Source organism: Anser cygnoides, chromosome 4, assembly GCF_040182565.1.
Source record: "Anser cygnoides isolate HZ-2024a breed goose chromosome 4, Taihu_goose_T2T_genome, whole genome shotgun sequence".
Lineage (NCBI taxonomy): Eukaryota > Metazoa > Chordata > Aves > Anseriformes > Anatidae > Anser > Anser cygnoides.
The window spans coordinates 69,539,978-69,567,385 of NC_089876.1; the positions used below are offsets into that span (position 1 = coordinate 69,539,978).

The 27,408-nt window shown below is 36.4% G+C and overlaps 1 protein-coding gene across 6 annotated transcripts in view; it reads left to right on the forward strand.

Annotated features, from left to right (window-relative positions):
- The window catches only part of CCSER1 (coiled-coil serine rich protein 1), a 685,984-nt gene that overhangs the window by 131,108 nt on the left and 527,468 nt on the right, over positions 1-27,408 (forward strand). For all 6 annotated transcript variants that reach the window (XM_066996360.1, XM_066996359.1, XM_066996362.1 and 3 more), the window contains one exon: positions 4,933-5,026. In XM_066996360.1, the coding sequence (XP_066852461.1) occupies positions 4,933-5,026 (94 nt within the window). The remainder of the gene's footprint in view (positions 1-4,932; positions 5,027-27,408) is intronic.

Sequence of the window (27,408 nt, forward strand, 5' to 3'; positions counted from 1 at the left end):
TATTCCAAATTATTAATGTTTTAAATATAATTGTTAAATTCTTGTTTAAACGTAAACTTGTTTACATAGCCATGGTATTTCACCATCTCAAAGTTAGAAAGAGAAGTACGTAAACTGGGGCTGAAGCCCGTCTTGAACAGGAAAACTGGAAAAATGACACCTGAGAGATGGGCAAATGGTAACTTCAGTATATTCACACCTTCTCTCAGATAATGTTGATCCATTTCTCTCCACTCTTATTCCAACTCAGAAAGGTCCCTTTGGGTTTCTGCATCTTAGTTCTTGGTCTGTTAAAATAACAGCGATGGAGGTCAGAATAGATACACTAGGTTATGTGCACTTGAGTGCCGTAACAAAAAGATCCCGTAAAGACTCCAGATGGAGATGTGCTCAAAGTTATTTTAGATTGAGTTTTGCATACAGGTTCTACTCAAGGAAGCAGATGCTGCTGAGTGCTGCCTCCACAGTGGCTGATCAGCCTGTGTTGATGCAGGGGTGTGCTGTAGTTGTTAATGCTACCACCACAGAGGGAGAGGCACTGAGGTATACGAAATGGTTAGATAAATTGGAAGAAAAAACAACATCATGTTATTTCCTGATCTATTTTAAAGGCAGAACGGGGCTAGAAGTCAAGTGGGAAGCAGACACAAAAGTAGGAAATATGTCTCAGGGCTTATAAAGGGGCTATTACAAAGTAAATAAGAAGGGTTTTGCTGCAGAGCTTCTGCCCTTGCTAAATGATTTACCTTCTGGAATAAATAAATGATATGTCACCATAAATAGACAACAAACCTTTCCTTGGAACCTTGATGGAAATGTTCATTTCTTTTTCTTTATGTAACAATGCCTTAAAACTATTCACTTTGAATGCTGGTTTAGGGCTTCATCTCTGTCTTTTATTTTCTCAGTCCATCTTTAATTTAATTTATTTTTTTTTGTCATTTAATTGCTTTGCTCTTCAAAGAGTATAGTAGCAGTAGTGAGGGGGAGAGCAGGGAGAGGGTCAAGAGGTATTAAGCTTAAGAAATTACAGTTGTTACCAATTGTCATATCAACAAAGGAGTTGCGAGGAGTGATGGAACCTAGCTAGGAGGCATAGGAGTGGAAGACATCGGCATGTCTCAGAGCGGTACTGCTGAACTGTGACATTGAGCAGGGCCTTCTAGGAGCCTTCTATTATATTTTATATCTATATATTTTCAGAAAATATTACTGTGAAGGCAGAAGTAAGAACTTTACCAATGCTCCTCTGCTTGGGTGTGCTTTTATGCATTCATGAGTTTGTTTGTACCTGTTTTGCACCTGTGGAGTGATTCCTTGCAAGCAAATGTTCCTCCTCAGTGGTGGATGATGAGAAGGAAGCCACTGAGCTGGCAGAATTGACACATCTAGCAGATAGAGAAGCTCCCTCTCTGATAAGAATAAGCATCAGAATAAACCTCTTCTTTATCACTTTTATCTTGTCTACTGTTGTTGGCACAGTCAGAGAGGCTTAGGAAACGGGAGGCAAGGGGGTTACAGCTGCATGGGGAAGACCTCAGGTGGACAAGCAGAGGTGTTGCTGTAAGGAGCATGATGCACACCAGCCTCGCAGGACAGAGGGGAACTTCCCAGCCAAGGAGAAGAACAGAGATGGGGCATGATTTGTCTCCACTCTGAAGGTTACTGGAAGCAAGGGCCTTCCTGAAAGGCAGTTTTATGCAGGAGGAAACTTGTATACAACCTTTTTATTTTTAGTTCGTCTTACTTGGTGGAGTTTCTTCAGCTTAGAAGATGAGGCCTGTGAATCACTACATTTTTGCAGTGATTGCAAGGAAATTGCAGGCAATCTCACAAGATTTCTGACAATGCATGAGTTATTGCACAAGGAGTAGGAGATACTGAACTAGCATGAAATCATGCTCATTGCTACTGTTATGGTTCCTCAAAGGATGTTTAGCATTAATATCAATATGGGTTCAGTTGGTCAACTGTAATATAAATAATAATTTCAATTTAAAGAACAAACCTGTGTGCTACGTGCTTCTACCTTTAACCAGTACTGGCATGAAAAACTTTTAGATATTGCTTAAAAATTGCAGGGATTGTTCTTCTGGACTTTTTCACTGGAATGCTTTTACTAAGTAATAAAACAATAAAACAAGATATGTTGTACCTTCTCTGAGTTGTTTAATACATGGTTTTGGTCAACCTTGAGTGCCTAGTAATGTCTAAATTTAAAAATGGAATTTAAAAATAAAAGAAAAAGCTCTACATTTGTTTAGACACCATTTCATTATGTTCTTCCGCTCTTAACTTGCCATAATCCTTGATTACCCTTTTGAAAGACAGCTTGTAAAAACAGTTGGACTAGAGATAGTTAAGTCATGTCTCTTGGAATATATGAAAAAGAAAAGAAAACAAATTTTAGTAGTGTCTTGCTGCTATTTTGAGAGATACTTAGCTGCTAACGGATACACATAAGCCCTAAATGAGATTTGCAGTCTTTGGTATTTCACTAGCTCCAACAGTGATTCAAAAATTATTTAATTTTGGGGTTATCTATAACATTGAGCAATAGGTGTTCTCCCACTTTCATTTAATAGACAGTTTTTTTTTTTTTTAAATTATTTTATTTTTAATATCAGAAAACTGGTTTTACTTTGGGTTTTTGTTATATGTTAACATAAATGCAGACTAAATATGTATCTACACAGGTATCAGATACCATAACCTGATACAATGCATCTGCACACTGCATTTTCATTTCTATGCTTTTGTAGTCTATGGTAATAAATAATTTGGTTATTGAATGTCTACATTTTGTCACCTTGAGGAAAAGAAATAGTTACTATGAAGAAGGCTGGCTAGCAGATCTCTGAGTTAAATGTTGAACGTTAAGATAAAGGGATTAAGATGTTCTGTGCTTGATGTGACTGTAGTGGTCATGTGATGGGCGTTTTCCTTTCGTACAGCACTGCTTGCTGGTTGTATGGAAGTTTCTCCACTTGACAATTCTCACTTTCTGTGTACGGCATTTATAAATGTAATAACAGCATTAACAATGGGTTCTGCATCTCAGAAGAGGTATTCTCATGCTAGCAGTAAGCTAGGGAAAGAATGCAAAAAAAAGCCATTGTGTTTCCTGTACACTGTTTCTGAAATAGTGGAAAACAGAATTTAAAGAAATCATTACTCAAGAGTTGAATAAGTGTAAGCTTTGAGTGTGAATAAGAATTGACATCTCTTATGGGGGGAAAATACTTGAAAGAATTAGAAGGAACATAAAAAATTATGGTTGGAAGTGAGGTCAGGAAGGGCTTTTGCTAGTTTGAGGTATACTACTCTTATATTTCTCTGCTTTCTCTACAGCAGATTTCTGTAGCAATCTCTAGCCCCCCAAACAGGTTGATTCATGGCTTCTTGCATGCTGAAATCCAGTGTCCCTTGGTTTAGATTTGAGAGGGCAGCCTAAGGGATGTCTGGGGTGCCAACATATTAAGGGGGGGTCTACTGAATTTTTTCTCTGTGAAATAGACTATGGATCATACCTGTTGTAGTATCATTTGTAGATTTTCAAACAAAATACTAGCTGGAGAATGCGTGTATTATTTTTGATTAGACGTTGGACCTGTGGAGAAGATTATGAATGTCATGATATTATCATGTCAGAAGAAATGCTTACCTGACAGTATGTGATACTACTATTCTATTTTCATCCATTGAGCATAGCAACTTTAGATTGGTAGAGACTAGAGAAAACAATCACCTCCTCTCCTTGTTTTCCATAACTGCCTGTGGTGAGCATAGGAATGGAGAACAATAAGTAGGTGAACTTTCCTAGTGTGGGTTGCCTGCAGCCATGCTACCAGCAGTTTGCTTTGTTCCTCTCTGAGTGGCTGAGAGCAGAGGCTGTCTTCAGCCAGGGCTCCCGCTATGGAGCTGTCTCTGTTTGTGGGTCACCTGCTTGGAGACCGATTGCCGTCCTGTGGATGGCTGCAAGTAATGATTGTCCAAACAGGGCTTTACTGAGGCCAAACTGAATGCCATTTCGTGACCACAAATGACACCTGAACAGTGATACTGCTGGACTATAAGCTGGCAGAGTAAAGATGTCTACCTGAGGCATAATCGCTTATTTTATCTTCCAAGAAGCAAATCTTGGAGAGAAAAGTGTAGCACAAAAAAATTAATCTTGAGTTTCTTTTAATTTTAGACACCCCACCCCCTTTAAAAAAAAAAAAAAAAAAAGAATTCCAAAGATTGAATTATATAAGCCTCCCTTACCTGTCTGTGTTTGAAACTTAGCAAACAAAATGAATTACAAAGAGGGAATGGGGACCTAAGCATCTACACCTTACAGTCAGGCTTTCTTCTCTGTCATTGTAACCCTTTACTGCCCATATGAATACTTAAAATTCATGAATTGATTGTTCATGTCTGAATTTGCTGTTTATTCTGAAGTTGTATCTCTTTATGTCTTGGATAAATAGAATAGTAAATCTCTGTTCTGATAATATTGGCAGACAATGCCAAAATATAATGAAAGACAGATAGTGATAACTGTATATCATGCTAAAAATAACATTTATGCTTCACAAAAAGTTATGTTTAAACTTGGGAAAATGCAAAAAGTGTCACTGAACAGGTAAAAAAAATAGTAATACAGACAGCATTACTTCTGTTTTTTTCAGTTAAATGTTCAAGATCCTGTAAAACAGGGAATGGTGACAAATACATGTCCTACTTACATAACAAATACATGGCCTACTTGGCTGGTTATTACATACATTTTCTCACTAGTCCAATGTTAATAGAAAAATTTCCTGTAGCAACTTGAACATATTTTCCAGGTCTGACTCTTCGTTCTGTTGTGTAGAAGAGTTTGGTTAACCCATTTGTCTAAATGCTTATTTTTCTTTTGTTGTTTGTTTTTAATTTAATATATATTAGGATGTTTTGAATAACTTGGGTTCCTGTGAGTTGGATGAAGATGACCTAATGCTTGACTTGGAGTTCGTAGAAGAACAACATCACCATCGTTCTGGTAAGATGGATAAATACTGACTGTCTTCGAGGAGACTATTATTTTAGAAATATGATGAAAATGTGTTCAGTACAATTACTTGGAAATAGCAAAGAGTCATTTTCTTAGAAGGGAAGAGCAGTATGCATTTCTTAGTATGATTTCTAAATGCCTGTGCTGTTTGCAGGAAGATGCTCTCATATACTGCATTCAGTCTTCATATGGGTGGGTTATCAAAGGGAAGACATTTTTATAGATACAGAAGAATTCCATCTGCACAGCACCAAGGGCCGACCCATTTGATTTCCTAGATATTTAGAATGACTTCTGCCACCAGGCAGTTACCATTCTGAAATAATTGCAACCTGATTTTGTGTGTGCTAGAATAAAATGCTTCAAATAAAGAAGCCTTCCTTGTCTTCAGGCATGAGTTCAATCTGATCCTTTCACTCACGGTTGGTACGTACTCATGGTTGGTTAAGGCACTGTTGCACTGCATTGATTAATCGCAATAGCCAAGGTGAACTTGCAATGTATTCAGAATCATTTTACAATAGAATTACCCAAGTCATAGCACCTGCAGTGGGGGAATCCTGCGTTCCTTTTCCCATAAACAGTAGAAGTCCTTCTAGCTCCAAAGGACTCAAGAGAAGTATAAAGCATGCGAGATTTATACTTAATCAGTGGTAGAGCTCTGAATTTGTACTGTGTTATGATTTGATATATGTTTTTGATACTCTATTATGACAGGGATGCTTATAAGTAGGAATATCTCTGACCCTCTCTTTCACCTGCTTTTTTCTGACCCTTTACTTCTTCATCCACACATGGATATGCCCACACCGCCCATTCATAAAGACTCACGTGGAGGTGGGTTTATGACGATGTCCCTGCAGGTGTGTACCATTTTCAGTTCTGCTCCCTCCTTTGATGCAAATTTATGCAGCAAATGAGTACAGACAAACCATTGCTGCTTGAATTATGCTCCTGTTTCCATTGTTCTCTGTATGATAATTCTTGAAGTTTGTATTTAACCATTGTGTTATACCATTTTAAACCTGTTTGCACATCTACCTATAGAACTAAACATGGGCTCCATTGCATTTGGTAGAAAGCAGAGTAGCCAGAGAGTATGGAGGGCTATAACAGCAATGTGTATGATCATAGTTTCCTAAATTGTCAAGAGCTAGGAAGCTGGAGGGTACAATAAATTAACTGCACAGAAAGGCCCTTTTAAACCAATAATGAATAATGCTGCTAACTGGTTACAGAAAGTCAACTCATGGGTGAAAAAACGTGGGTCAAAAAGCTCCAGAGACCAGCCTTGCTTTTTGTAAGAAATTGTAATGTTTAGACTTGCTTATTCCCTGGGTCTGTTGGAAACAAATGAACTGGCAGAATCATTTTCCATAAATAAAATTTCCTAACATGTTGTGCTTTGCCTCATGTGCGTTTTCCTCCTTTTTTGATATTTTAAAAGACTGAATTAATGGTGACAGAAAAGTTATGTCCAGTGTATTATTATAAAGACTTGTACCAGGTTCTGGAAAAGCTAGGATCATAATGCCTATTTTACATTATTCTTTGTGGAAAAGTAATTAAGATGGAGATGTGATATGACACATAATCTTTCTACTCTTGGCTCATTATCCAGAGCAAATGAGATGCTTTTAAAATGGAAAGATCTATGTTGGCCTTTGAAGAATGGTAGCCATTTCTGTTCCGAGCAGTAATGTAGAGACGCATTTGTTGCAGTATACACATCATCTTTAAACACAAAGGTGTTTTTCTTAATAGCATTTGCTTGGTGGTTTGTCTGTCTGGTGGTGGTGCTAGCTGCAGAAAATTTAGGATTGGCCTAGTTATCACTTGTTAGTTCAGTTAGAAGAAAGAATTGGAAGAATAGATCCACAGTATAGGGTGATCGAATTTCACCAGATAAAGCTGATGTATTTGTTTATACTGGCTTAGGATCTGGCACAAGATGGTTATATGTGTTCGCTTAAAAGTCATTGTCTTAATCCATATTAAAGTGAAGAGAGAAGAGGCTTGATTTTCAGAGACTTTTAGCAACTTACTACTGAAGTACTTAAAGTCCTGAAGTGAGATGCTGCCATCTAAACATTTTTGACAGGTTGCTGTTCTGACTGCTATATTAAGCTCTGGCCCACTTCCAGGATAAAATCTTTTCAACCAGAATTCTCTTTAGTAATACCATATCAGGCTATTTTTTGTTTGTTTGTTTTGGCCTTGTTTGTTTGTTTGTTTTCCCCCAGTAGCCATCTCCATTGATATGTAAATAGCATTCTTCTGACCTTTTTCAATTCAAATACATTATATTTTCAGCACTTCTTTTTTTTTTTTTTTTTTTTTATGAACAGCTTAATATAGAAGTGATCAAGTGGTCATATGCAAGTTACACAAATAATTAAATACAGAGCTTTAAACCTCTGTAAGGTCATGAGATTGGAAGTGATCAAATTTATGGGTGTGTATATATGAGCTAATGCAGATAACTGAGATACAATATATTTTTTCTGAAAGATCTTTAATCTTGCCCTTTTCATAGAATCATAGAATCACAAGGAGACATGATACACAGATATCATGCTGAAGATAAGCCAATATTAGAATTTTTTATTCTAATAGGATTTATTTAATGCAAGGGGTTATTTTAATTCTTTCAGCATGTAACTCTTCTGAAAACCAGAGTAAATAATTTTCCATGTATTTGCGAGTAGTTGATTTGTTGGGCTTCTTGTAAAAGCTTCTTTAAGGCAATGGCTTGCCTGTGGCTTGCTTCACCAAAAATCATTGAAGACAATCCTAGCCATGAAGATTTGTGAACCTCATTTTCCCTGTTGGTATGTACATCATACATAGGTTTCATCCCTGCATTATTGTAAGCTTTATGTATTTAAACAGTTTTGTAGCAATATTCGTTTATATTCATAACAAGTTCCTTAAGTTGCTCTGTATGTGTGACATTCACGTGTATTGTACTGTAGGTGTAGTCAGCTGGAAGTTAATGCAAGTGCTTTTAGGTCTGTTATCAAAATGAGAGTGTTGATTAGTATAAAAATATGACATGAAAATAGAGAAATATGTGCTGCTTTTTGCATGGAAATCTTCACATTATTGTCTTCAGGAAATCAAACTTACCAACACTAATGTGATTGTACTGCAAAAAAAAAATCCTATTATGTTCTACATGCTAATTCTGATAATAACATTTATTAGGTTAGAGCCATCGGTCCTACAGCCATCTTACAATTTACTTGTGCCCCAACACTGCACTTTGTCTCCTTATAAGAAAATCTGTGGGGAATTACTATAATGGGAAATGTTCCAAGAGAAGCTCTGCTTGGTAATTTAACAAATATGTTGAAATATGAAGAGGTGTAATTGGAAAAGAATTCAGTTCTTCAGTTCTTACTGAGGGATAACTAATGAATCAGGCAAGTTCCTATTCTTCAAGAGCCTAAAAAAATCTCTAAAATGACAAATTACATGATTATAAGGGCTAGCATGACATCTTGACTTGAATATCAAAAAATGTTCCTTAGTTAGGAGGCTATATGCAGCAGGCTCTAACATTGAAGCATAGCAATCCCCAAGTGAAATGCCACATTTAGTAAATACAGTTGATGGGTTGGTTAATGGCGAATTGAGAAAGTCTCTCAACTGTCATTAGGAGCCCCAGAGTTTTAAAAATATATTAGTTAAAGCCAGATTTGCAACGATTTCTGTTGTTTATCTGCTGTGGTTGAAAGGAATAGTATTTGTTAGGGCGTATAGTAGTATAGGCTGAGGATACGTCTTTTGATTTTTCTACCAAAGTTGACAGTAAGTTGATAATTTAATGAAACAATTATGATGTGTTGATCTTCTTTAATTTTGGTGACTGATTTTGAATAGAAAATAAAACTCTGCTGGAAGATTTTCTGGGAGAAATGTGTATTAAGGAGTGAATTTTAAAACAGGAGCTAGAAGCCAGTTGATAGGCAAGGGAACATTGCTCCAAAAAGTAGAACTGTGTATTAATTAAAATGTAGAAGTAGAAAGGTAGAAATGTAGAGGCAAAGATCTTTTGCCCCTTCTTTTGTTTGCTTTTGTTTATTTATTTATTTATTTATTTATTACTCCAATTAAATTTGTGCTTGTGTTCTTGTTCTGTTCTCTGGTTGCCCTCCAGCAGCATCCTCATGAATCCTCATGAAATGGAGTTCCTTCAGAAAGGTGCTGTGAACTGTTATGACTACTAGAAATTGAAAACTCTCCCTAGCTTTTTATCTAACCATATGATCGAAGATAAGGAGATCCCTGCAAACCTAGTGTAGATGTTCCTACATTGAATGGAGAATTCTGTGCTCTGCGAGTCTAAGCATGGCTTTACAAGTCTGGAATCCTTAATTTCTGACCTTTCCTTTAGTGAGTTTAGTGTAGTAATTTCCTTCCTTTCCTTTTGTTTTTAAGACTATATTGCTGAGAAAGATAATGTAAAATAGACTTTTTATTATCCCACCTAGCACAATTGCTTTGAAATCTAATAAAATAATATTTATGTATACTTAGTGAGTGGAGAACACTACTGCATACAAATGCAGAATATTAATCAACTTGATTTGCTGAGATTTTTGCATACAGTTCTCTAGCTAGAGTGTTTAAAGCTAAGCATAATATGACATACATGATGAGCCTTGAGAGGGGCTTTTTATTACTCTAAGTAAATTAGACTTTTAAAATATGCTACAGTGTTGATTTCCTGTCGTAAACTAAAGAAGTTAGCAGTTTCTATAGCGGGAAACTATGACCTGTTTATAGAAAGTGACAGCATTAATTTAACCTTACTTATTTTCGTTTTCCCTGGTGAAACATAACTTACAAGTATTGATTACTCAAATATATAATGAATATCTTTATCTTCAGTGATATAAGCAGTGGAGAATTTATTAAAGCAATAGACATTCACGTGGATGAGTTGTGTGCTTATGCTGTGCATAGCCTAGTGAAAAAAAGTATTTGGTGTTGTTTGTTTAGCTGTGTTGTTCAAATATGACTGCAGTAAATAGTAGCCTTTTCTAAGAATTCACAAACGCATAGTTATCCAGGGGCTCGTGTAATTTCTTAACTATTTGCTGTAGGTGTCAGAAAACTGGCCCCGCTACATCTTTAGACACAGATATATGTGCACACCTGGGATCTGCAGTGAGCAGCCCAGCTGAAGTTGATGGGAGCCCTCACAGTACTGGCTGTTAAGTACACACGCACCACATCTCCACATAGGGCTCCAAAGTATGCAATGGTTGTTCAAGAATGCAATATTGATTAGCTCTGTACCCAGGCTGGCCTGCTGCATCTATCATGTTGCTACTTGAATGCTTGCTGAATAGATTTGAATAATGTAGTTTGGTACAAGTTTTGGAAGAGATTTGTCTTCAGGCAGAGCTTTAGCCATTTTGGATTTAATACCTCAGCCTCATCTATAAAGCAGTGATCCAACATACACGAAAACATGACTTGACATATAACTTCTAAAATGGTGGCAGTGACAGAGATGTGCCTTACATATATATATATTTTTCTTTTATTAGTTGGTATTCAGAAAGAAGGGCCTATTCTTGGTGTAGTTTAGTGTTAATATAACTGTAAAGAATGAGCTTGTGAAGTTCTGATGTTGTAATTTCTCTCTTACAATGTAACATGTTCCTGTAGACCCAATAAAACGTAAAAAGAATTGTTAAATAGATACTCTTTATGTCTAAAATGTAATGCTGCAGGACAATGCTGTTTATCACTAGAATTGTTGAGCAGGAAGAGTCACATCTCAGTGAGATGATTAGAACCAATGGGCTCTACCTGTGATACATATTCTTATTAGATGATCTTTATCTGATGCACACTAGTGAGGTCCAAACCATAGAGGGTTGGGTTGGAGTACTGCATCGCAACACAAATAGTTAGTGTGTTCATAGAAAACAATTATATACATATATCAATTTATATATATAGTTATAGTTATGAATTTGACAGATTCAGTTTTGCAGAATTCTGAGGATAAGGTAGAAACAGCATTTTGGTTTTTGAAATGAACGCACAACATAAACATATTTATTTTAAATGTCAAATTGCTGTCACCATACCAGATCATGATCTATTAGTAACATGTTATTTATTAGCAATGTCTCCAACAAAAATGCAGTGTTCTTGTTTTTGTGGAAAGTAAAGAAAAGTAAATGGAATTTTTATGGTATTTCTTTTAAATCCAGATAGCGTGTAGGCCAACTGCCATCAGTACTCTGCCAAACCTAAGAGCTGATGTAATGACGGAGTGATATGAGGTAGTTGCTGAGTTATTCTAAATGTGACGAACAACCTGTATGAAAATTCTGTGATGGGTTTGGAACTACTCCTGTGTCAATTAATTAAATGCACTAATTATTTTCATTAATTCTAGTGGAGGATAGGATTGCTCATCTGAACTTTCAGTTCAGATTGTTCTCTTTGGTTTTATTTGTTTGTTTGATTATTTGTTTGTTTGTTTTTGACCAAGAGTGGAGGAAATTGCAGATGCTATTAAAAAGTACAGAAAAATTCAATGCAGGTAGTAGGTCATTAGCAGAGATAGTTACAAACTGTAAACTATAAATAAATGTGCTTGATAGTGAATGTGAAGCATCTTCTAAATATAATAAAGGAATAGAAAAATATGCTGTTCATCTTGTCTACAAAACCCCAACTGCCTGCAGTGAATTGAAGCATCTTCTGTAGCAAAATATGCTGCATCTTGATCTACACTGCCTGCTCCTTGGCTACTGTGCATCAGCTCTGATTCACTGAAACCAACAGCAATAGCTAAGCATTTTGCTTTGAACGTGGAAGGTTACAGTGTGCCTTTGAGGCCAGTCCTCAGCCAAGTGAAGGGTCAGAAGCCTGAAGTCATCACTGTTTGCTGTGAAGGAGTGTGGGCAGTGAGCTCTGGCACTGCCTCAGCTGCTGTCTCATTAGCTGCTGTCTTACTGGTGCTTGACACCAGCACAGAATCTCAGAAGGGGCAAATATCACTTGTTGGATGTTTTTCCAAAGATTGATAGTGAAGCAGATGTACCGCTCCCAAGGAGAAGTTACTGTCTCTGAGTGTCTGACAAAGGGCTTCGTGTAATCCATATTTGTTTGTGCTTTTAAGGAAAGCAAATTGTGCAGCGTTTTAAATCTGTGTTTTAAATATAGAATAGGAAATGTTCTTTCTCCCTGTCTTTCCCTCTGTCTCTATATTCATGGATATACCACTGGCAACAAATTATCTCTCAGTGTATAAAAACAGTGACGTATTTTGATTTTTAATCAGAACTGGGTACCCAAAACCTTGAGATCTTTTGAAAGCTTCATCATTCTCTAATGCCACCCTTTAGAGATGTATACATTGCATAACAGGTTAAACTAGGACACCATCATTTCCATTTTCTACTTGCAATTCCTGTGTGTAATAATATTGTAGTTTATATTTACAGGTTTTGAACAAAATAAAAATGGTGAGAGTAAATTAACAAAGACCTCTGCATCTCTGATAAAATTAGGTTCTTGGGTTATTTAACTTAGTAGCACTTTCCATTGTCATGAGAGATTTTAGACAAGATGGTAATAAAAAGATAATCAGTACTAATAATGAACATGACAAAAAATAATAGGTGACTTCACTTCATTCATTATATCATTATACAGATAGCCTAATTAAAAGGGCAAGTTCTTGTTAGTTTTTAATTTTGCAAGGGAAGAACACCCTGAATAGAAGCATGCTATTTGTCCATGAAACTTCTGAAGGGAGTGTAGCATTACAAGAGAGTCAGGACTTCAGTCTGCTGGATGACGCATGTAACATCGAACGTTCAGCTTTCAGCATAGCTTACGTGTATGTAGTGGAGAGTTGCATCCTGCTATTTGAGAAAAGACTGCAACTAGTTTCTCCATAGCTAGATAAGTTAGAGGGATTTTTGTATTTTTTGGAACAACCTTTTCTACAAAGCTGTCTATACATTTTGCCCTGAAGCATTGTTTAATAAATCTGACACAATAATGGAGTAACTTCAGGTCTCCAGGGAAATAAAATAAAACTTGTCTTCTAAACTTCTTTAACTGTGATCTATAGCTTCTGAAGGAGCACCAGGCACATAGGAAATGGATTTTATGGGCTTTGCAATGAAAGAGTAGGTAGTATTATCAAATTAGAAGGGCATATTTGTGTTAGTCAAAAATAACCATTACATGTTTGTGGCTAATGGTGTTATTAGGAGTCTTAAAGCTTAAGTTACTGACAGTAAGGAGGGGAAGAAAAAAGCACTAGAGAAGAAGTTAGTACTAAATTGGAATGCAACTAGATAGAAATCATAGACTAGGATAAAGTTAGTCTACCATCATCCTGGAGCACCCTCATCCATGTTCTGGAAAAAAATGCTGAATTGAGAGTCCTGTTTGTGTTCCATTATTTATGTAAATTAATGAAGTCATATCGTGCAATTTTAATTGAGGAAAAAATCACAGCATAAAAGTACTGTCAATTTAACATTATCCTAAAACTCTTTCAGTGTGTTTCATCTGAATGTTGAGGTGCAAATGTGCCTAGTTCTATGGGAGGCATATAGGCATAGGCATTTAGCTGTACTTCTGAGATATTATAGATAATTGGCCTGTGCTGAGCATTTATAGTAGGTCATTGAAAATATTCAGTTTCCTGAAGAAATAGTATTTTTCACTCTTTTTTTTCTTTTTTTTTTTCTTTTTTTTTTTCCTTCTGTGTAAAGAGGGGTAAACAACTGATATTTTCAAGTAATGAATGTAAGTTAAGTTCCTTTCTAGCTCATACAAATTTTAATAATGGTATGCGCTTGTAAATAATATTCACCTAAATGGAACAGTTAGAAGATCATCATCACAGAAATCACACAGAAACCACACCAATAATTTAGATTCCAAGAGCTTTTTGCTTCATAAATAGACAAGAAAGGTGAAAGAGCAGAGTACTGAACTCCAGGGTCATGAAAGAATACTCTGAGTGAGATGCATTTGCATAGTTATCATGAAGCAATTAGAATCAGAATCTGTATCTCAATTTCCTGCTCTTTCATAATTACAGTGTGAGATTTAGTTACAAATCCTTATTCATATTGCTATGCTTAGCCATCATTTATTGAAAGAACCAGGAAAGTAATTAAATTAGTCATACTGCCTTCCTTCGTTCCTTTGATTTTATACATATATTGAGATGAAACATCTTCCTTAATAGTATCTGCAGGCAGAAAATAAATGCAATAATAAACATGATGACAAATCAAAGCATACTGTCTTATTTAAAGCAATTCTACATTTTTAGATGGTAAAGTGTAAGCAGTATGTTAAGTGCTGTTTTTTCTGTCCCGCTTTGTAAGTTTACAAAGAATGACTCTTGCCAAAATAGAAATGTGATGAGAACTTAACAGAAGAACACAGTTTTCTTCTTCTCCTTCTTTTTTTTTTTTTTTTTTGGTATAGTCCTGTACCACATCCCTCAGCCAGTGCTGCTGTGTGCCTGTGCAAGAAGCAGTGCGGGCACGCGTGACACATCTGAAAATCCAAAGGCATTTCTTTGGGGCATTTCAGTGTTTTACATGCTGAGTTCCTCTTACAGTACAAAGTCTTCAGGAAAAAAACAAACAAGACAACAAACAAGAAAACCTCCCAACTTTTCAGAAATAGTGTCAGATGGTTTTATTCATTTATTTGTTTTGTATTTTATTTATTTATTTATTTATTTTCACATGGTAACTGCTGAATCTGCAAGGGTGAGAAATCAGAAAATTGACAGTAAATAAGTGTAGTCCTTTTTGGTTGCAGGAAGGGTAACATACTCATTCTTTTTTTTCCTGTTGGAATATTTTCAGCCCTGAAAACACAATTCATAAACTTTTTTTAGAACTTAAGATTAAAGGAGTATCTTTACAAATGTTATTGAAACTGCAGAGGCAATAAGACCAGAGAAGTCTCCATGAAAAAAGTGCTAGTGGCAAAATTCTCTTTATTATAATCACTGTGATTTTGCTGACTGTCAAAAGCCCGGGCAACATGATTAACCTGTTGAAGATCTTCCTGACTTGACCAATTGTTTTTCTCACAGTTCTTCTTTATATATATAAAAAAAGCAATTTACCATAAAAATACACTTATTTGGAGGTTGAAAATGAGGCAGTAGATAAAATGAAAATACAGCTGTGTTGTAATATTATTTTTGTGCTTTTTCCCCTAAACTGCTAATTTCACAGAAAATAGTTTTGACAACTCTCTGTATTTCTAATACATTTTTTCCATGAATAAAACATGGAATAATTTTAAGGCTCAATTTCATTGTTTTCTTCCATACTCCATCTTTTTTTTCTTTGACTCTATTTGGATATAGAGGTAGAAGGAAAAATGGTGCAGGAAAATCTCACCTTGAAGTTCTGGGAAAAATAGCATAGTATGGAATGAAGTTGTTTTAAATTTGGTTTAGAATGATATACAGCAAGTGACTTCAAAGAATTTACCAAACTCTCCTGGCCTTCAGATATCAGCAGAAGTATTCCATGCCTCTAGTCTGAAAAGAAGTCAACAAGTTGAATGAAATCCAGGAATATGTTCTTCAGACTGCAGAGATCATAAGTAGGAGCTAGCTGTAATACAAGCATGCTTGCTAGCTTTGTGTGCTGCTCTCCCCACAGCAAAGGGAATATGGATAACAAGTGATGGAGAGGTGTGTTGCATGGTATATCTAGTCTCACAATATTCTTCACGCTTACATAACCTGCTAGAAAAGTTCCTGAGGATTTCTCCTCCTGGAATTCCAGAATAATGAGCCATTGAATCAGCTCATGGTGAATGGAGTTAAATCCAGTTGGGGGCTGGTCACTAGTGGAGTCCCCCAGGGCTCAGTACTGGGGCCAGTTCTCTTTAATATCTTTATCGATGATCTGGATGAGGGGATCGAGTGTACCCTCAGTAAGTTTGCAGACGACACCAAGTTAGGTGCGTGTATCGATCTGCTCGAGGGAAGGAAGGCTCTGCAGGAGGATCTGGATAGGCTGAACCAATGCGCTGAGGCCAACTGTATGGAGTTCAACAAGGCCAAGTGCTGGCTTCTCTACCTGGGGCGCAACAACCGCAAGCAGCGCTACAGGCTGGGAGATGAGTGGTTGGAAAGCTGCCTGGCAGAGAGGGACCTGGGAGTACTGGTTGATAGTCGGCTGAATATGAGCCAGCAGTGTGCTCAGGTGGCCAAGAAGGCCAACAGCATCCTGGCTTGTATAAGAAGCAGTGTGGCCAGCAGGACTAGGGAGGTGATTGTCCCCCTGTACTCGGCTCTGGTGAGGCCGCACCTCGAGTACTGTGTTCAGTTTTGGGCCCCTCACTACAAGAAGGACATGGAGGTGCTTGAGCAAGTCCAGAGAAGGGCAACGAAGCTGGTGAGGGGTCTGGAGAACAAGTCTTAGGAGGAGCAGCTGAGGGAGCTGGGGTTGTTCAGCCTGGAGAAGAGGAGGCTCAGGGGAGACCGTATCGCACTCTACAGGTACCTTAAAGGAGGCTGTAGCGAGGTGGGGGTTGGTCTGTTCTCCCACGTGCCTGGTGACAGGACGAGGGGGAATGGGCTAAAGTTGCGCCAGGGGAGGTTTAGGTTGGATATTAGGAAGAACTTCTTTACTGAAAGGGTTGTTAGGCATTGGAATAGGCTGCCCAGGGAGGTGGTGGAGTCACCATCCCTGGAGGTCTTTAAAAGACGTTTAGATTTAGAGCTTAGTGATATGGTTTAATGGAGGACTTGTTAGTGTTAGGTCAGAGGTTGGACTAGGTGATCTTGGAGGTCTCTTCCAACCTAGATGATTCTGTGATTCTGTGAGCTCAGTGGCAGGTGCTAGAAGGGTGACAGTGAGAACACGGTGGGGCCAGAAGAGCTGACTGAAAAGGCTGAACTTTCTTCCAGTGTGAGAATTTGTATTTCCAAGATCTTGAATCTGAAAAAAAAAAAAAAAAAAAAAAAAGAAGACACTTTTGGTCATGTAACATTCTTCTTAATACAAGTGAGGTTGTTTTGCTTTTATCCCCCTCTAACTCATATGTAGCATGTCATTTCTCTCATTTCTTAACCAGCTTTCTGTCCTTTTTTTGGAATATGCAGAGCATCTTCTCATAGATGTGAATTGGATTTATTATGATAGCTACATTAGCCTCTAAATTGAGTTTCTTCTTTTATAGATGCAGTTCATCTTAGAGGTGTCATGCAAAAATCTTATTTCTTCATCTTTAGTCTTTCTCTTGACCTAGTTCTGTTTGCTTTCTATTAAAAAGAAATGTGTTTTAATGGGCATCTTTCTGCTCTACATTCTTGTTCAAGTTGCATATTGAGGTATGATACAGACAACCTGTATCTTTCAACCTTCCGTTAGTTCTTCATTTCAGGTAAAAGTGTATTCATTAAATACTCTCTTTTGAAGCTGTAAGTCAATGACTGTAATTCTTGCTGCTGTGTAAGCTTAAAAGTCTACACAACTGAGACATTAGCTAAGTTTGCAAAATTTTTACTGATACAATAATGGAGAATCCTATCTCCCAGTAGACTATTTTGTTTCTTGTATTGTGGAATAGATTCACCATGATTATTTAATAAAGCTAGTTGTATTTATAAATTATAGGTTAGGCATGCTGGAGTTGGCAGAACCCCTTGGAGATCAGCCTCCATTCTAATTATGTGTAGGAATGAACTGTCTGTATATTTATTGCTGCTAAAATATATTTGAAATTTTGGTATCTCATCAGTATTTAGGTCACTGTGTTTGCTGTTTCATTCATATTCCTATCTGTATCCAGGATGATTCAACATGTTTTACATTTACCATTTGTACTTTTATTTATTATTTTTTATAAGTTCATTATAAATTCAGATCTCTTCTATGTCCTTAGTAATTTAGTATATATGCGTGTTCACTGTTTTATGGGAAAAATGTTACTGTTGTATCACAGAATATGTAGAAAAAACTGCATCTTTCCTTTGGGAAACAGTCATTATTCTGTGCTGAACAGAATTTGCTTTGAAAGCTTCTTAGTGGGGCATTAAGCATGTATTAAGCCTAAGACACGTAACCATCTATCTCAAGTCAGTGGGATCATACTACTTAGATTTAAGCTTGTTCATAAGTGTCCTTGGCCTAATAGCTTGGATTCATATCATATAGTGACCCCTGCGAGACAGAATCTTGTAGCTATTTAGTTGCCTTTATTTGTTTTAAATACAATGATGATGTGGCTAAAACTACGAGTACGGTATTGCTAATAGGTATGATGCAAGACCAAACTGTGTTGTCTGGCTGAGGAAGGTATGGTTACAGATAGCTAATATATGCACTAATTTTTGATGAATTTTGGTAGTAATAGCAGCACAGGTTAGAAGAACAAAAGGTAGTATTAAGTGATTAATTATTATTTTCCCCAAAATAAATTTAATGATGCCATCCAGCTGCTTAATTTCATGTAGTTTCCAGGCATGGAAATAAAAAAAAAAAAAAATCCAGGAGATACTACAATTGTTTGTTGTTCTACATATTGCAAGGTAAATTGAAGTTGATAGGGAAACACGGTATGCTTATTTAAATTAAAATGTTAATATCTTTTCAAGAAAAAAAATCCTTGTGAAGGTGGGCATTAGTCTTTACAAACGCTGCTGTTTTCCCAAAACAATAAGAGAAACAGTCCTGGCTCATTCTTAATCATCCAAGCAATGTAATAGGTAATATAAACATTTTACTCCTAATAAATATTTTTTAAGAGGATTTTTTTTTTTTAATCACTGCTAGTTTTCTACACTCAGTAGTCTGAAGAGACTTTGAAAACATTTATGTAGGGGGAAAGAGAAAACTCTCAACAAAAATAACTTATTTAAGGTTCATTTAGATGAAGTTCATTTAAAATCTCAGCATGCTTTTTAACCTGCTAGGCTCCTGTTTAAGAAGTGAAGTGAGATTGGTTCTTTAATAAAGCAGAAACTCTTAGAAGGAGATTAGCTCCCTCGCTATCTCTCTTCTTAAATAAATTCATTTTGTTTCTCTTCCATGAATACAGTGTCTGAATATTCTCTGTCTAACAGGAGAAATTGTTAGGCCGCATGTCAGTTCTTTTTATGGTCAGTTCCACTGATACTGCTTCAACTCAGTCTAGAAGGTGCTGCAGTCTAGGTTTCATATGAACGGAAGCATTGTCCTTCTTTCTAGCCTTGATCACATAAGCAGGCTCGTACAAATCTGAGTTAGTCTGAGTGGAGGAATCCTAAGGAAGATACTTGATTTTCTCCTTCTAAACCAAAGAGCATGATGTGGTTTTGTTCTGATATATATATTTAATTTAATTATTAAATGCTCTTTAATTTAATTATTTAATTTAATTATTAAAATGCTCTATTTAACTGTAGACAAGTTCTTGGCAGACCTAAAAAAGCACTAAACCACAGAGCTTGCCCATACCCTAACCACAGACCTGACACCCACAGAACACCAAAGCTTCCCATTAAACCTTTGCTAATCCCTAACCCAGAAAGGTGAGCCCTAGTCCCATGGGAACAAGAAAGTTGACAGATCTACCTCAGGATCTCCTGAACTTGACTGTGGAAGTGACTGTGAGGTCACTTCTGTCTCTGCAGTAGATAGGGCGGCAACAGGAACGTGTCACAGAAAGGGACTGCGAGGTAGCTGACAGGTCACCCTTGACTCACACCTGGGATCTGTACTTTTCAGGTTATTTTGAAAGAGCTTTTGTGTTGTAAAGTCAAATCACAATTTCTGGAAAAGCAATTCTGTCAACAGGGGGGGGCCATATATACTGACTTCTAATGGCACCTTACCAGGAGGTAAGCCTGAGTACGTGGTCTGTGCCAGTAAGTGCTTTAACCTCTGCTCCTTGCCCTGCTGGTTAGGGAACAAGTAATCACCTCATTGATGGAGATGTTGCATACCGATTAAAGTGGTTTTATGGAGTTATGGAGCACTCACTGTTTAAAAATCAGATGTTGTGATTTGGCAAAACATCAAAATACTGTCTGTATTTTCTTTATCTGATAAGTATGCTGCAGTGCATTCCTACATGCAGTAAATGGTGTGCGTATGGATGCAGAAATAAAGTGGCTTAGATAAAGCCTGTTTACGGGAGAAGTAAATCTGTGAAGCCATTGTTCTTTTGATTGTCAAGACTGTGGTGAGCTATAATTTCTCATGTGCTGCTGCAGGTTTTCATACTCCACTCAGTATGCAGCCAGACTTGGCCTTCTGCTCTTTAACAAACTCAGTGTTTTTTTGTTGTTTGTTTGTTTGTTTTCGTGTGCTTTTTTTTTTCTTGCTATTCGTATGTAACATTCTATGTAGTATAGCTGTCCAGATTGCAAGAATAAACTGATAACTTTTCACACCTTTTTAGTTTACCTAAGTATTTTAAAAATAATAGCCAGTGTGTTACTTGAGCAGAGGACAGGAGGTAGAAATATTTATCCGATATTTGCAGTGTTCCACCTTGGAATATAGCATAGTAACTTAAAAGGTGTAATTGCTATTTCCCCAGCAAATAGCATAGGGAGAATTACACTATCTTGTACACACTCAGCCTGTTTCCTGTATTTTTTTTTTTTTTTGAAAATCCTTTTTCCTAACTGGGATTTATTCTGAAAAAATATCATGTATTATCCTGAGAAGACTTACGTTCATGTGAGATAGTATTACAGAAACAAACCATCTTGTAGGCTGAAAACACTGGAAAGTCTTTATTTTCTTAATTCTTCAGGTGGCAGCAAAGCAACGCTGCTGAGTCACTACTGATTGATTATTGCTTGTACATTTTATCACTTGAAAATGGGAACAAAAGCAGTTCACATACTCTGTGGGTGACACAACCCACATTTTTAAAAGGATGTTCTCGTTCACCATGTCAGAGTCTTTTAGAATTTCTAATTGAGAAGTAACCTTAAATTTCACTCATCTTACAAGGAGTAAGTTTTCTCGTGTTGATACAAAAAATGGGATTTTGTGGTTGCGATCTAAGGATCTCTTAATGCCCCTATCATGTGCTGAATACTTGGGATGTAGTTTAGAAGGGAAAATGATATTAAATACATTATTTATATTTGATGACGTTTTTCAACATTTTTGGTTAAAAAATCTCAGATTGGTAAGGTAGTCATAAACTTTCTTATGTGCATATTGGCTTTGAGAGCAGCAAAAATGTGTTATCAATATAATTTTAATAGCAGATCTGCTTTAAATAAATATTTTTTGTTAGGAATTTGGTTTTACTTTCCAAGTAAATGCAGAATTACATTTTGCTTTTCAAAATATACTTGGCAAATACATTGGTAAAGACCTAATTTTCCTCCATTTTTCAAATGCAAAATCGCTTAATTATATTATTGTTTCATACTGTCCTCCGTGGTCTGTTGCCTAGTGATTTATGATATTAGAGTTGATTCAAAACTAATGAAACAGGAGAGGTTCAAGAATTACCTGAATTTCACAGGTTTGTGTTTTTTTAGTGTAGGCTAGCCAGTTTCCTGAGAGATGTATTATTTTACATAAACTAAAACAAATGGATGCCAGATATCATTGAGAGGTTTACTTCTGTCAAGTACCATCATTTTAAATAGATGACTATTGAGTCAGATGAAAGAATTTACTTCCAGCGACCTTGGAGAGAGTGACTTTGATTCGTGTTCCTCTTCGCATTTGTACCCAGTAGGAAACTGTCTGGTAATGTGAGATCTCATATATCTTTCACATAATTCAGAGAGATTCTAACAGTGCATCTAGCACTCAAGGGCATCATACAGATTTGTGGATTCCCCGCAGTACCTTCAGCCCAGAAATCAATAATTAGACCGACACAAAAATGTTGTAGGTTTGTTTGTTGGATTTCTGCTTGTTGAGGAGGAAGAAAGGAAAGACTAGGTGAGAAGGAGATAAATCTCTCTCTATAAATATAATATGCATATTATATGTATCTTATATATTATATATGTAGATTATAGATTTTTATTTTCCCTTTTTTTTTTTTTTTTACAAGATACAGGTAGATGCAGTGTAAACATTAACAAATAAGAATGAACATATTTTTCAACTGTTTTTACTTGATAAATATCCTAAATTAAACCACCATTAGCTTTCCACTTATATGTTTGTCTATTGTATTCTGAACAGCTTCTCTTCTGGTATATTTTATGGTCTTCCCAGAAACTGTAATGGAATTGCAGCCTTACTCTGGACAAGCAAAAATAAATCAAACAGTTTACAGGAAAAGAATGTAGGCCCGATTCAGGAAAGTGGAGGTCTGCTTGTATATGTGCAACAGATTATCTATTTAATTCTTTGCAAGATACCTACCCTATTTTATTTACTCATTAGTATTTATCTGTCTCATAAAGATCCTGTTGGGATGCATTCTTTATTTCATTGATATTTATATACCGTGATTCTGAGTGCTATAATATGTTCTGCGGTTCAATAACTTACAGTAAGTGTTTTGCAAATAAGATTCTGATACTAACTTGATTGTTAAGAAAGGTTTTGTTATGCTTTTTTTTTTTTTTTTTTTTTCTGCTGTGATTCTGCAAGTGGTGCTTACTTTTAACAAAATAGAAAGTAAACAGCTTTAAAAGTGATGATGAGGAAACTAAATTCTCTACGGGGATCTTGATTGATAGTGAATAAAAGCAAACAGGAGTTTCTGATCTGAAATTTCAGCAATGAGGATCCTCAAAAGCTGCATCCTCAGGCTGTGTAATTCAGCCTGCACCTAAGAAGGTGCTGTTCCAAGGGCTCCAGTGTTCTGCACTGTCACTCTGCTTTGGCAAATCTGTGTGCGCTCTCACAAAGCCTGTTGTATCAGTGTATAAAATGTATTTAGTTCACAAGTATTTATTCTGTACATGCATCCATATTTTAACCAAAGCCATCTATCTTGAAGAATCTCCAAACATTTTATGCCATCACAAGCAACATTAATGGAATTATATCACTAATTGTATTCTTAGAAAAATAAAATAAAATATAAAATAAAAATTAAAAAATAAAATAAAATAAAATAAAATAAAATAAAATAAAATAAAATAAAATAAAATAAAATAAAATAAAATAAAATAAACAACAAAGCAAAAACAAACAAAAAAAGATGAAAAACTGAGATGAAAAAACTGAGCCATTTTTTTCATCTGCACTGAATGGATATGTCCTATACCCAATCATAGGCTGGATTGTTTGGTGGTTTTTTTTGGATCCTGTGGTTGTGAGTCCTCTATACTGTTTCCTGGTATCTTCTAGTATTTGCATTTAGAAGCTTCCACTATAGAAATTATTAGTTATTATACTGCTAACTTCAGTTTATTTGCAGAAGTGGAAAAATATTTTCTTCTAGGTTCAAAAAAAAAGTACAGACATCTTGAAAGGACACATAATGCATCCTCCCTATTTGTGTGAAAAATATTTTGACATCTTTCATCCGGCCAATAAACACAGATTTTATAAGCCAGTATAAATCACTTTAGTTCTGGAATAAATCAGTAGTGCTGGGCTTATGTTAATGACCAAAGCATCTGTCTTCATATGCCATAAATATGAAAAGGCATAATATCCTAATATCCTATTGCACAGTATTGAGACAGAGGGCCATTGGTCTTGTCAAGGCAACAGAATCAGTCCCTAAGCCATAGGCGTTTCCTGCTCTTCATGTGGTTTTTCATCCGAATAATGGTCTGGCCTAATATGGACTATGTTGTGATGGGGAGATGACAGCCCGAAATACCGTGCCTGAAAATTAGTCCGTTAAATGCAGTCTTGTCAATTTACAGGCAAATGGCATGATAATTTTTGTGATAAGTTTCACATATCTCTGCACGGAAGTCAAGGGCAGAACAGTATGGTTTTATACGTAATTCAATATTGTGGTCTGATCATCTTAAATGCATTATTCACTTTGAGGAGGTTGTAGTTTCTTAAGTACATCATAGGCTTTAAGCAGCAAAACTGAAGTTCAAAGCTGTTACTAAATCTTTTCTGAGCCTCAGGTTGAAGAATCGAATGTATTTGTTTAAAATATAAGCCAATTATTCCTGAATTAAACTGATCACCATAGTAACCTACATTCATTGTGTTTCATATGAAGTCATTTAAAGCCACTTAGCTGGAAGAAATAAGTGTTGTCAATTATTGATATATGAATGTAGACTAATTATGTTGTGTGAAAAATTTTTGTAGGATGAATATGTCTTCATGCATTGCAGTTTCATATCATTGTCAATAATTAATGTCAGTCATTTTGGTGTACTGTAATTCTCAATTTTCAGAGGTTTTTTTTCCTTTTTTGTCTTTTTTTTTTTTTTCTTCCTTCCATGTTGCTCTTACACCATGGGTTGTATTTAGAATTTTTAAATTATGCTATTACTTCAGTTCTTCTTTTGGTCCTTTGTAATTGCAGTCTCACTTCTGCTGGGAGACATCCAGTTGTTTTTAATTCCAGTATCTCCTTACAAAGACTCTGCCTTGGTTGCCCATCTGACTTGCAGAAATTGCATATATTTGAAGACACAGAAGGGCGTGGAAACATTATTATATATTAACATTCTCTCGATATTTTACTACTAGCTAGCTACTTAGAATCATTGCTCTACTCTGTGATTTAGTTGTTACTGAAAACTGTCCTGTTGCTAAGCCTGTGCTCTCTGCTCAGATGTCTGAGCTGTCAGTGAATCAGTTCCTGAGCCTCTGCGGTTTACAACACAGCGTTTTAAGACAAATCAAGATCAATGGCAGTTTTCCTTAAAATGTAGTTCAGGAGATCCTAGAATCATCACAGAATGGTTTGGGTTGGAAACGACCTTAAATATTGTCCAGTTCCAACCCCCCTGCCATGGGCAGGGACACCGCCTTCCAGACCAGGTTGCTCAAAGCCCCATCCAGCCTGGCCTTGAACACCTCCAGGGATGGGGCACCCACAGCATCTCTGGGCAACCTGTGCCAGTGCCTCACCACACTCAGAAGTGTGTGTGAATTTCTTCCTTAAATGTCATCTAAATCTACCCTCTTTTAGTTTAAACTCACTACCATTTTTAGTTTAAAACACCTCTCCTATGAAGACAGGCTTAGAGAGTTGGGGTTGTTCAGCCTGGAGAAGAGAAGGCTCTGGGGAGACCTTACAGCGGCCTGCCAGTGCCTAAAGGGGGCCTACAGGAAAGCTGGGGAGGGACTCTGTCAGGGAGTGGAGTGACAGGGCAAGGGGAAATGGCTTTAAACTAAAAGAGGGTAGATTTAGATTACATTTAAGGAAGAAATTCTTTACTTTGAGGGCGGTGAGGCAGTAGAACAGGCTGCCCAGAGAAGCTGTGGATGCCCCATCCCTGGAGGTGTTCAAGGCCAGGTTGGATGGGGCTTTGAGCAACCTGGTCTGGTAGGCGGTGTCCCTGCCCATGGCAGGGGGGTTGGAATTGGGTACTATTTAAGGTCCTTTCCAACCCAAATCATTCTGTGATGATTCTGTGGTTCATAAATCACAACAGCATTTAAAATAATATCTTATTTAGATACAACTTGGTTTCCAGTGCTCAGGAGCACGTCAGAAACCGGCTGGCGTGTCTAACAGGAAGTCACTTACTGATAGCATCATTTGAATACATGCCTTCAGAATCTTTGTTTCCTTCTTTCTTGTATTTATTTTTTTATTTTTTTATTTTTTTCTGGTGGACCATTATTTATGTGATCTTACAGAGCCTGATCGCAAAGCCTCTTCAAGTTGCTAGGAAAGTTTCCTTGATCCTCATTTTTCAATGGCTTATGCATATGTGCTTGATTAATGAAACTGTTGCCTATTTGTTTAATTAATTAAACCCAGTGGTGTTTGAAGAATCAAAAAGCAATGGAGTAAACAGTCTATAATTGACTGAAATGGGAATTCCATTTGAAGAGCTGTTGTAGAATTAAGATCACTGTGCAATGTTGAAATGTAGACCACTTTTGTTGTTTATGTACGCAGCTTTTGTTCATTATCTTGAAATTGAGCTGAAAGTGGTTTTTTTTTTATTTTTTCTTTTCTGCCATTAATTTTAATTTTTAAATTCAAAGCAAATTAAGTTGCTAACTTGAACAGTTATGGAGATGACTTCCTAAATATGAGAGAAACTCAATCTCCAGCTATGCCTAACAAGCCACATCTTACTAGGTTGTTTCCAAATACCTGCAGCGAATGCTAATGTATTTGAAAAAGAATTTGTCATGATTGCTCCAACTATCATAAACTGGATGTTGACAGCAGTAGGCAAATAACCCTAAAGTTTATTGTCGAAATATTACACGCCAGCTTTACCTCTTTCACTACTAGTCACTTCACCACATGCATTCAGTTTACCTGGTAGGGCTGGATAACACAGAAGTTACAGATGGAAAGAGCTATTTACCTCATCTGGCCTATTTTTGTTTGCTTTCTTCTTTCTCCTGCCAATACAGGTTGTTTCCTGTGGCATATTTCCAATTAGCTTTGCATTAACTCATTTAGGAGACTATGGCCTGCTGCCCTGAGAGTCTTCCAAATTTTGCAGTTTTCCTTATTTTGATTTCTATCTAGCATTCATTGATCCAGATGGTGCCTGAAGTGATGCAGAAGGTATGTAGACAGTGAGATGAGGGAATCAACAGACATGTCTAGAATTCTGCTGTTGTTTTTCTTACATCTGTGACTCTAATTCTTAACCAAAAATGTGGGTTTTAATGATTATCTGTAACAGATACTTATTTAAAACTCATAGGGATACTCATATTATTTGGAAATCCACTCCCCTCCATCTAGAGAGAGGAAAAAATATATACATATATATTTTTATTTTCCCTAATCTAGGCAACATTGATATTTAAACTGCTCTTTACATTATGTAAAACAAGTAAAATAGGTGATCTTGAAACTGCCATGTTACTAATCAGCTGTTACTTTAAACATCATTGTCACAGAGATATAGTTCTGAAAGGTAAGGAATTACCACATTGTATTCCTTTTCTTTCTTGACTTCTGTGAAGCAATGTGTTTTCTTTATTTTCATAAGGAAAATGGCTAGATAAAATACTTTCTCATTCAGTAAAGTAGTTTTTGTAGTGTATTCTGATTTTGATCTGCTCACTTTCTTCCAAAACTAAACGTCCAGATTTGTAAAACTTTGTTTGATCTTTTGCTTCATTGATGGAGGAAAGAGTTTAGAAAGGAAAAAGTTAGCCATTTTTTTCTTTTTGGTTGTAATCAAGATTTTTTTCAATCAGCAGAACTGTGAGCTGCTTCTGATTTTTATTAACGATTATTCATTAGCCTAAAAAGAAACCCAGAGGCTATGTTAAGCATTCTAA